The sequence below is a fragment of the Myxine glutinosa genome, chromosome 1 (assembly GCF_964187855.1).
Source record: "Myxine glutinosa chromosome 1, kmMyxGlut1.1, whole genome shotgun sequence".
NCBI lineage: Eukaryota > Metazoa > Chordata > Myxini > Myxiniformes > Myxinidae > Myxine > Myxine glutinosa.
The window spans coordinates 254,685,553-254,697,830 of record NC_136261.1 but is presented as its reverse complement, the minus strand read 5'-3'; the positions used below and the strand labels follow the sequence as shown (position 1 = coordinate 254,697,830).

The following is a 12,278-nucleotide window of genomic DNA, read 5'->3' as shown; positions in this document are numbered from 1 at the left end:
CAAACAACAACTTCTCCATCTCTTCATGGATAGAGGTCCGGAGCTTTGAAATAATCGTAACGCCCTTGGCTGGCGTTATAGCCTTTATCGACTCCTTCTGCTTCAAAATCGTACATATCGTAGAAGTACTACGATCGTACTGCCTCGCCAAGTCGACAACACGCACACCTCGCTCATGTTTTTCGACGATTGCGTGTTTTATATCCAAGCACATCATCCTCTTCTTCTTCTCAGTACTGCCCTTGGCACTCAATTTCCTAGGACCCATGGTTAAAACTAAGAAATTTTCCAAAATAACCAAAATGCGAAAACAAAGCAGCAGCGATACGGCAGAGATGCTTGCACGGCAAGATAACCACGTGACCAGAACCCACCTGGTGACGGAAGCTCGCAACTCAGATCTCGGCTCGCATCTCAAAGCAAAAAACCGCCCGAGCGACGGCTCGTATCTCGGAAAACTCGTAAGTTGGTGCACTCATAAGTCAAGGTTTCACTGTGTGTGTGTGTGTATATATATATATATATATATATATATATATATATATATATATATATATATATATACATACACCGGTATACATATATATACATGTTCAAAACACACCTGGTCACAAGTGTGCCACACTGACTGGGTCCTCAGCATCATCCCGTTTCAGTCAGCTAAGGTGGGCCAGCAGGGGCACATACACATCCACATCCAGCAACTACACCTGTATGTGTACATACCCCCAGCCAGTGCGAACGCAGACTACAACAACAACACCTCCGCATCCAGAATCCACAGCACCAAACAAACATGGTGGAACACTCAATCACCCACCTTTATACCCTTCAGCACTCACCAACAAAACACACCAGATCATTCATACACACATACATACACACCCATACACACACACCACCAACCAACCAACCACCTACCCTTACAACATACACCACTCAACATACAAAAACACACACTCATGCAAAAATTAATTCATGCAAAAATTAATTCATGCAAAAAACACCCTCACCCACTCACTCATACACACAAACTAAGAAATAATAATAGTAACAAAATAAAAAATAAATAAAAATAAACCAACCTACACCGTTCGACGTGCCTCCATAAATTTCCACCATATCCAAAATGAGCCTTTCAAGGCAACCTGGGCCACCTGGTCAAACATCCTCCTTTCTGTCCCACACACTCCCAGCCTTGCAAGAAATGCAGAAAAGGAATTGCCAATAATATACCCTCTGCACCCCACCTCAAATGGCTGACACGAAACTCACCAACCCTTCTCCCGGCACTCTGCCTCCAGCTCACTATACTTTCCTCTCTTCCTCTCATGCACCTCCTCCATATTCTCTTCCCAAGGTACCGACAATTCCCCTAAGATGACCTGTCTTGTTGCACTTGACCAAATGACAATGTCAGGCCGCAACCTTGTCACACAGATCTCCTCTGGGAATACGAATTGTGGCTTTAGGTCTGCCACCACCTGCCAATCACAAGCATCTGACAGCCCTCTTGCTTTCCACCTCCTCCTCTTACCACTTGGCCCTCTTTGAAAACCACACCTCTCCCCAATCAGTCTCCTTCTCCACTCTTCTTTCTCTCGACCTCAGCACCTCCTGTTGCACCATGTGCACCACCACCTGATCATGTCGCCACCTGTATTGTCCTGCTGCCAATGCGACTGAACATGCACTCAGTGCATGCTGCACCGTTCCCACACCTCCACACAAATAACATCTCTCCTCATGCAACAACCCCCACAATCTCAAGTTTACTGGTGACGAAAGCACATCATACGTTGCCTGTAACAGGAAATTCAACAATATTGGCTCCATCCTCCAAATCTCTTGCCACTTCAATATCCTCACCCGCACACCTTCCCACTTAGTCCAAGCACCTTGCTGTGCCTGACCGACTGCTTTCACATATCTCCCCTCTTCCTTTCTTCTCACCTCCCTCTCAACCATCTTCCTCCTCTCTTTCACACATGCCTTTCCCCATCACTCATGCTTCATCCACCCCAAGCCAAGCTTCCCATGCTGTACCATCCCCATAACCTCCTCCTGTTGCAACCGCTCCTCCATCTCGTCCACCTCTGCTCTTGCATTCCACTTCCGACTTCCCTTCTTCTCTAGGAGCATTCTTTACAACTGCATCACTTGAATCCCGCAACATCATGAACACCCGCAACATCATGAACACCCGCACCCTCACCACCTTAAACTCCTCGGTTAATGATGTCAAGGGAAACTGGAGTTTCCCACCCTGACCATAAAAGGCAATGTTCGTCAAACAGCGTGGCACTCCCAACCACCTCCTCACAAACCCTCTCACCACAACCTCCATCCTCTCCACATGCTCAATTGCAATATCATACATCAATGGCCACAATACTCGCGGCATCAATCCAAACTTCAAACACCATACCTTCAACTTACCTGGCAAACCACATCCATCAATCCTCTTCAAAAGCTTGTTTTTGACCTCCTCCACTCTTCCCACATCATTCAACTCCACTGTATGCCATCTTCCCAAACTCTTCACAGGGGCCTCTACCAATGATGGAACCACCTCCCCTCCCAGCTCAAACCTGTGCATGTTATCCACCACTCCTCGTCTCACTTCCACTCTCCTCGACTTTCTTTAAATCCCATTCTTGCCCACCGCATCAACCTTTCCAGTCGTCCCAGCACCTCCACTGCTGCATCGGCGACTGTTGGACAACTGTCAGGTCATCCATGAAAGCAAACATTGCTGGCAACCTCTGACCAGGGGCTAGCTCCACTTCTTTCCCATGTCCACTCACCACACGTACCAACAACTCCATAACCAGCACAAACAAAATAGGGGAGATGGTACATCCTATCGGGATCCCCACTTCCAACTTCTGCCACTCTGTTACATATGACTGTCGCAAACCGCATCCAAAACTGAAAATAATATGCCATCAAAAAATCCCTAAATCTCCGGGGCACCCAAAATAAATCCATGGCATACCTGATCAAGGCATGCGGCACTGACCCATATGCATTCTCCAAATCCAGCCATACCACCGCCACATCCTTCCTTTGCCTCTTGTAACACTTGCCAGACCATTGCCGAGTGTGCAATGCATCCTGGTGATCCAGGTATTCCTGCCTTCTGCACAGAAACATCCACAAAACCAATTCCCTCTGATGAAGCCTGAGAGCCGTGCCGCAAAGACACTCATCAATATCTTCCCATCTACATCAAGCAATGATATTGGTCTAAACTGCTCCAGTGTCACAGCCTCCTCCTGCTTTGGAATATAAACTCCTTCCGCCCGAGTCCATTGACTGGGCACCACTCCGTGCCTCCATACCACCTTTAGAGCCTTCCACAGATACTGCCTGATGCCTTCACAACTCTTAAACACCTTGTATGGCACTCCACTTGGTCCTGGAGCCGATGCCGCCCATGCCTTCCTCGAAACTGCCTCAATCTCAGACATATCAAATGGAACACTTGGCTCTGTCAGGTCTCACCAATCCTTCGATGTCTTCCACCACTTCGTTCCTCCTTGTGTCTGCGTACGTGGCATGCAGGTGACCTTCCAACTCTTCCTTTGGTGCCTTCAGTACACCAAATCGAGATGGCTCCAACAGATCCTTCATAAACTGAAAAGGCTTCTCAAAGAACCCCTCTGCCTCTGCCTCTCCTTTCTTCACCTCTTCATCCTTTCCACTCTTCAACTTCACCAACCCCATCCTCACCTGCTTCGTCAACACCTCAAGCCCATTCCTCTCCCCTTCCACTGCCCTCTTCCATCTTCCATTCAAACTCCTTAACTCCATTCTCAACTCATGGATCTCCCTCTGCCTCCTGCTCAAACATGCCTCCTTTTCACCCCTCTCTACACACTCTTTCACTCCAAACGTGACACATGCATACTCAAACACAATCTCAATCATCTTTCTTAATCTATCTTCCACCCTTCCTTTCAACCTATGAAGTGCCCCACACATCACTCCATCCATTCTCTCCCATACCACACATACTTTCTCCCATGTTGTGTGTGTACACACACACACACACACCACACACACCACACACACACCACACACACCACACACACACACACACACACACACACACACACACACACACACACACACACACACACACACACACAGGGCTTAGGCAACCTTCTGATGACCCAAACTTGGTAAAAAGGATAAATAATTTAGCAGGACAACTCATCCTTGCAGCCGTTCAATTCTCATGTGCACATATTAACGTTTAGTTACAAGTCAGATGCAATCTGTGCCAAATTCTCATCCATTAAGCTCTTCTATCTCCAAATTGTTTGTAACCTTAACCCTTCTGGTCAAACTGCCTAAAGCCAGGATCACTGCTCACCTATACTCATTCGTTCCTATTTTTCCCCACCTATGCAATCAACCTCAATTTTTCCTCTGGGTCTTCAAGACAGATGTTCACCACAATCCCAGATAAACTCAAATTCAAAACAATGAGCTTTTCTGACCTCAATAAGCACCCCCCTTGACTCTCAACCCAACCCTAATCCATCCTCGTTTCAAATTGCCAGTTTTCCCTCACGAGAGGTTCCTTCTGCATCAACCTTGTCCACCTCATGCATGCCCTCCTGCCGCCCCCCCATACCTCCCCACACCCATTGTTTGTCCAAGTCTGCATATATCTTGGGCTTCTACACTCTGCCGATTGTGTTTCCCCCTTCTCTCTGCTGTTCATTTTGTTCTGTTGCTTCCTGATCCGTTTGGTGTACCAATTCTAGTTCTTCCACAAGTCTGGACCATGTATACAATAAATAAATAAATATTTCAAAAATCAAGTCAATAATCGAAAGTACAAAGTACAGAAACTTTGACTGACAACAATCTCAAATCACCAACGATAGTCAAGGATGTAAAGAGCTCAAGGGCAAACTGTGATCCCAACATTGGATGTTAAAATAATTATATATTTATAAATATATAAAAAAAGAAAACTTATCCATCTGCCTCAAGTACAAACATGTTTCGCACTCCCACCCCACACCCATTACGACATGCCACCTTAAAAGAGCTGAGAAACAGGTTGGCATAACCGTGGGAATGAGAATGGCTGGGAAACCATTTCTGTCTACAGAACACCCTCCCCTCCCTCCACACATCTAAGTTCAGTGTTGTTGAAGTCACCAGATCATGTTTAGGAAGGTTACAAAACAGCATATAATACAAAGCTAATAAAGCCAGGATCGTGAAGAAAGCCGGAGGTTATAGGTCATCACAACTACATCAATCAATGCCACGTCTTTCCAATCAGCATTTTGGCAAAAAGGTGTTCTGAAAGTGAAAAAGGTGAAATTCTATCGAATCAGTCCACTAGGATTGAGAGTTGATTATTGTTTTAGCAAATGCAACATTTTAGAGGAAAGCAATGGGTTTATAAACGGAAAAGCAGATAAAGGTTGGACCACAAAATGCACAACGTTGCAAATATTACAAATGTGTGCGAGATAAATTAAACTAGAGCAAAGCCAATGGCACACAATCGCAAATTCCCACATTTTCCACCTTGAGTAAAGTTGAAAGATGGCAAAAAGTTCCACCAAGAATGAACCAATATCAAATTTGGAGTTTAAAAAAACAACATTTTGTTGAGCCCTGTGTCCTTAAGTCCCCACCCTCTGTGGCATGAAATGGGGGTGAAATCCACACCAGACCGACAGTCTAGCAATGGCGTAGCTGGGCTTGGATCTGCTGAGTGGTGCATCTGCTGTCCCCCTGTTGTGACCAGATCCTCAGCTCTGATCGGTGGACGTTTGAGGGACACGCATTCATACACTAGACAGACAAATGCTGTTTCAGACAGCATTGCCTGGGCGACGCCGTAAAAATATGGCTGCTGTACCACGTGACCTACGACACATCATAATCATTATAAAATTATACAGGAGGAGGCGCTACTTGGGTGAAAATTCTGTGTCAATCGGAACAGCTGTAGAGCAAACGATTTTTAAAGGGAATAAACCTGAAAATGCTGGCGGAAGGGACATACGTACATATGGACAGACAATGCTGTTCCAAGACAGCATTGCCATTCAAGCTACATCATGAAATCATTGCATATTTCATGCATTCCTAAATATTGATTGAATATACCAAGTTTCATTAAAAAAAAAAAGTTTATCCCAATGCTTTAAAAAAAAAAAAAAAAAAAAAAAGGGGGGGGTGGGGACTCCGGATGTTGTAGTCGGCCAACCAATTTGATATTGGTTGTCAGGTTATCACATCTGTAGAATGTATCGTTATTCTATTCACCAAATCGTCAGTATGGTAAAATCATCACGTTCCGTATATCTAATTGACATTGCATCCAATGCTTAGCCTATCATCGTCGTTTTCATATTACTCTCCGTGATCATTGTAATAATCACCAATAATAATTACTAGATTTCCTTGGCTTTTCATTCTTATTTTATACTTCTGTTATAGACTAGATAATGAGGTATTTGCTGCTCATTACCAACACAAACATTTATTATGCTACACGGATGCAAAAATCATCAATTTTCAGCATGATAGACTTGAAATTTGAACAGGATTTCCATATCAGGTCACTCAATTAAACCAATTACTTTTGAGGTCTAGAGGTCAAAAGGTCAACACAGGCAAAATTTCTAAAATCAATTTTCATCTGATTGACTTGAAATATGAAGAGGATCTGCATGTCAGGTCACTGAATTCACCCAATTAATTTTGCAGGGCAACATAGGCCAAAAGGTCAACATAGGCCAAAGGTCAACAACTTATTTTGGGGATTTTGCAAGTATCGTGCTATGCACAACTTATTTCTTGTTTTTACTGTGTAGCCCATAGGGCAAAGCCGTCTGGAACAGTGTTTGTCCATCCGTATACCAATCAGACCTGAGGATCAGGTCATGTGACAGGGTGATGTGATTACATCCAATGTCATTACGGCGGTACGGTGGCCGACTTTGCACACCGCCATTTTAATTCCAATTTCGTTCAGGCCGAACATACAGTCGAACCTGTCATATATCAGTATCACAATCGCCATGCTCTACCTTCACGTTTTTAATTCAGTGTGAAACACAAACAAACCGATTGTTAAAATGACCATCAAATATCGAAAGCAGACGTTATGGCTCTTACAACAAAACGGTACATACAGGCCTTAGGCTTCATCCCTCACCTTCGGACAAATTAAGCCCAGGTTTCATAATACAGTAGTGTATCGTTTCAGTAGTATAGTTTTCGTAATAATAATAATAATAATAATAATAATAATGTAGTAAATATAACCATAACACTTTAATCCCAATGTCGTGAATGGAAAGTTAATCGACTGAAGCGGTGTATGGTTCATGAATCAATGATAAATGGTGTAACCGCGGAAGTAAGGAATTAGCCTCGGATTTTTTTTATAGCAATATCATTTTGGTAATCGATAACATCACGTTAATATTAAAATAAATGTAATCGTAACACTAATCCCTTCATAGTGACTGCAAAGTTACTCGAGGTTAAAATATATCTTCTATATATTAAAGTTGTGGCAGTTTTGTGTCACGCGACGTCATTACATCTATCTTCAACTACATCTAACTAAAGTATCAAACTAAAGTATCAAACAAGCCCGGCTACCCGCTGTTAGACTTTCGGTCTTGTTTAATTACATATCCTTGGAAGTCAGGTGAGTAAGTTTATTTTTTTATTTTTTATTTTTATTTTTTTGTCAGGGTAGGCAAACAACTTGGTATTGGGAAATTTACAGGCTTTCATATCCATTTCACCACTTTACATTTTTCTACAAGTTACCCCTTGCTGTAGAGGTCACAGATGTAACGATCACATGAGTGGAGCTGCGGCTGGCATTTTACACAAGGCATAGTAGTATATCGGACTATCAAGGGGCACACATTCACCAAATGGATGCAATTTATGCATTTCTTCATTTGCTGTCACCGTGGGAAATGAATTTGTTTGTATGTTCCACCATGTTCAAAGAGTCGACTTTGTTTTGATAGATTGACAGGATCAAAGAGACAAAACTATGCCGAGTCATGGTTGATCTCAGGTAGGGTTGCAACCGTCATTGTAGTATACTGAAAGTGCTCTGCAATGGCTGTCATAGATATACGTGGATGACGGACCATGACTGTCGTAGATATAGGTGGATGATGTACCACTTGCAGGATCATTTTCTGCATCTCCTTAAAAGTGATGCAATTGACAATTTCAGGAATCTGCATAGCATCGTTGGTCAGATTTTCCAATACAGGGAGCTGGGATTCCATAGGAAACACATCCAAGTCAGGTCCAAAATGTGCAATTCCACACTAACGACTCGAGACAAGCCACTTCCTTCCCAGGCACCTTTAAGTAAATCTTCTGTGGATTTCAGCATTGACAGACTCTTTGATGATATCCGCTCCTCCAGGCCCAACAGGGCATTATCCAAGGCGTCATACCAATAGGTGTGACAAACGTCCTCAGGTGACTCGCAGAAGTGGGGTTCACTCTGCTGGAATAGTCGTGGCGCTCGGGCAAGCAGACGTCATGTATTGCTTTACTCGGGGGCCGGCCGATGGCGTTCTTCATTTCACCCCTCATTAAACATTTGGACATTTTGGGTGGGCAGAAATTTGCTACAAGCATAAGAGTTATGATCGTTTGAGCAATTACAATCATTTCCTCCTTCCCAGCCCAAGGCCGCCACCCATGTTCACGACTCCACGCTAATATTTCATGTGAAAATGGGGAAAGTTGTTAGGGCATTGTGGGTGAGTAAAAGAAAGTTTGCCCCATTCCTTGTCTGTTACATTTCTTCTTTATTACCTCCTCCACCCCTCCTCCTCTTTACTCGTTACTCTTTGGGGGGAGGGAAAGGGTTGTGGAGGAAAGCACATTTGCCACCCTCACCCATTTTAATTTTTTTTGGGGGGGGAGGGTGGGAGAAGGGAGGAGAATGGCACTAGCTCCCACTTCTGCTTCCGGCATCCTAAACTGGAATCAATTTACAATCCAATGTATTATGCTTCTGGGGGTGGGGGGGTGGGGGGGTAGATAAAAGAATACTGTAGGAGAGGTAGGACCTGTATATGAAGCAGCACGGACCGCATGACGTATAGGAGCATTTTGATGTATTAAGTAGGGAGACTGTAGCTTAAAGTTGTTTAATTGTACATCATACGAGGGGTGATGCAATGCTAATTAGCTATAGGGTTTAAGGCTATTTTTCCCAGTGTGCGTCTTCCCTCTGTAATTTCCCGTAACGTTTTTGTTGCCACGGCCGGTCAAGTAAAACCTCCTTTAATTAGAACAACCGCCAACTACAAGCAAGCAGGGCCCCGGACACTGAGCCCGCCCTCATGGACCGAAGAAGGAAAAGGCCCAGCAGATGAGGCGAATAATCAGGGGGCGGAGAGAAAAGGCTGGCAGGCTATGCCCCGAGGAACGCGATTGGCTCTCACGGAGAGAAGTAGAGTGCACTTTTTGCCGTGGCTTGGACAATAAGCTTGTCATTTTTGTGCGTTTGGTATCCCGATATATTTTGTGCGCTTTGGAGGGGAGCTGGTGCGATAATTACGAAGGAGCTGCGACTGCTGGGCTCGTGGTGGGCTGAGGGCGCTGTTCGTCATGGGGACGAAGAGGGGGGAAAACCTCAAGGAGCCTGAAAGTGGGCAGTCTTCACAGCTTGTCCCACAGCTCTGGGCACCTTCGACGCGTGGCGGCATCGTCATTTTGAGTGTCCCGAACTCAAGCTCAACCGCCGCTGGCGCCTCAAAAAGACAATTTAGGACATAGACAAGTGTTGGCATGAAAAGGGATTTTATTTCCATTTTATTTTCCCCATGTGTGTGTTTGGGACTGGGTGGAGGCATCTCACCGTAGGTTTAGTTTTTACCTGAACCTTTATTTCCTCTGCAATTAATTTTGTTCTTAAATAATTTGTGTGCATTTTACTGTCTCGTTTATTTATTCATAGTTACGGGAATAAACCCTTGTGTTCGTTCAGTTAACATTTCGCATCCCTTCATTCCCACACGTGCCAAAAATAACCGTCATCATCGGGAGGTTGCCTCTGAGTTAAAGCTGGTTTGGCTATCCGTTCCTGGTGATCTTAATTACCGGGCGACGCGCCAGTATACATAGTTGGGGAAGGGGGTGTAGAGAAAAGGCGTTTGTAGTTATTGTAGGGGGGGTTGACTCAGCCAGTCATCCTTCCAAGGCAAATTGAGTACCAGTTAACTGGTAATTCCTTGTGTGTTGCAAGAGGCGACTAACAGTGTTGGTGGCCGGCAGGAAGGGATCCGGCCATAAAACATTGCTTCAAAAAGGGGACCAAGGTGCCCGAAAAAGGCCAACCCCTTCTCTGTGGGTAAAAATGGCCTCGAAAGGTGTTTTTTTTGTTCCTGTTCTCAGGCTCCTCTTCCTCCCTCCCGCCCCCCTCCTCCCACTGCACTCTTCCAAAACACCCAATAACTAATTTTCCACTTCATTTCACATCCGGAAATTTGTAAACTTGTAGGTAGATACAAAATTCAAGAGCATCTATTGATTAGGAACGCAATGTGTGTTGAGCCTGGTAAATTTGAATGAGGAGGAGAAAAAAACCCCCAAAAAACCCCCCGAGAACAAGAGAATGTGCGGAGGGGGGGGGGGGGGAAGAGTGGAAATACTTTTGGGAAGTGATGGGGGAAGGGGTAAGGTAAGAGGAAGAGGAAACAAATGGACCTTAAATACAATCAATCAAAACCCTTTGATCAACGAAACTCGAATGCAGTATACAGCATAACCGCCTGAGGTATGAAACTTCTTCTTCTTCACAACACCTCGAAGGGAGATTTACAAAATACAAAAACCACGTTCAGCCGCTAAAAACACGTTTCAGAATTCCACAACACTGAAATAAATGACATCGTTTTCAAGCTGACAAAACACAATGGAGAAAACGGACATTTTCCAAAATATATAATCACCACACGAGAAAAAGGCGCCAAATTCGTTCACACTTGAATACAAAAAAAAGAAAAAGAAAAACACGTGCAAGCCGAAGAATACCAATTTATGGACAGTATTGTACCTCAAAATTGCAAATACCCATTAGTCTACAAAATCCTACGTCTTTAACCGCTGACGGATCAAACCGTTTAAGTAGATGAAACGCGAATCGAGGCTCGAACCACGTGGACCACGTACCGGCCATGCGAACTTGAAGCGGACGGACACGCGGCCGATGTTGTCTCCCGTAAGCCGACTCAAGTCAAAGTCGTTTCCACCGACTACGCGTGTCGATCCATTTCCCAGGACGCAGGGAGGGACCCGCGCCACGGTCGAGACCCAGCTCCGAGCCAAGCAAAGCACGAACATCGTGTCGCACTCGCGGGGACACCGCGCCCCGGGTCGCGGGCGACCTCCGTCGCAGCAACGACCGTTGCGAAGTTCCCCGTACGGATTACTGAAGCGCACGACCTGCAGTTCGAAGGTTCCGGATCCGAGCGACACCTGCGCGGTCGGGGAGGGATGCACGGCGCACCATGGGTGGGCACGTGCTGCAAAATTACACGGGAATAAAAACTCGTACTGGAATTAGAATCCAAACAAAATTCGTACCGAAATTGGAATTAAAATTCCGAGCCTACCTGTATGCACGAAGCGAGTAGGAAAAGTACCCGTGGATCCATGGCTCGCCTCGTACCTTCCCTTCCCGCGCTTGTCAATTAAGACCTCGGCTCAACCGACGCCGCTGATAAAGTCGATGTCGATCCGGCCCTTCCTTTCCCACGGCGATGCCACGACCCCATGAAGGGTTAACTGCGTTGGTATCGTAAGGAGCGCATCAGACCTCGTTTACCCGCACGCGTCACCTCAGTAATGAGACCGCCAAAGTACGAACAGCTGAACGCCAGGTGACGCCCTCCGGTGGTTGGGTCGGGAAATTATTTACTTAATTTATTTGCTGTTGCTCCTGAAGCCACATGACGTCATAACCTTCGAAGGTTCTGCATTCGCTATTATCCGGTATTCTTCTTTACACTTCGCCCATTTATTTTCTTATCTCGCACTTACTGCTTATCAAAATGTCCTGCACGAAGTATATGATGTCCTGTATGAATTATATGAAGACCATAGAATTATAACCAGGCTAAGTCACATTTTATTTTATTTTTCCCCGTTTTTCACGTTTTTCACGTTTTTCAAAATATTTTTCACGTTTTTCTCGGAATGACTAAAATGTGACTTAGCCTGGTTATAATTCTATGGTC

General features: G+C 44.9%; 1 protein-coding gene across 2 annotated transcripts in view; it reads right to left on the bottom strand.

The window, feature by feature from the left end:
- Positions 1–11,888, bottom strand: part of LOC137436458 (uncharacterized) — a 201,201-nt gene extending 189,313 nt beyond the window's left edge. The window contains exons 1-2 of one of the 2 annotated variants that reach the window (XM_068130265.2): positions 11,655–11,888; positions 11,212–11,564 (exon numbers count right to left, since the gene is read on the bottom strand). In XM_068130265.2, the coding sequence (XP_067986366.1) occupies positions 11,212–11,382 (171 nt within the window). In that variant the 5' untranslated portion in view covers positions 11,383–11,564; positions 11,655–11,888. The remainder of the gene's footprint in view (positions 1–11,211; positions 11,565–11,654) is intronic. The other variant, XM_068130255.2, reaches the window with a different exon arrangement.
- Positions 11,889–12,278: the final 390 nt, after the last annotated feature.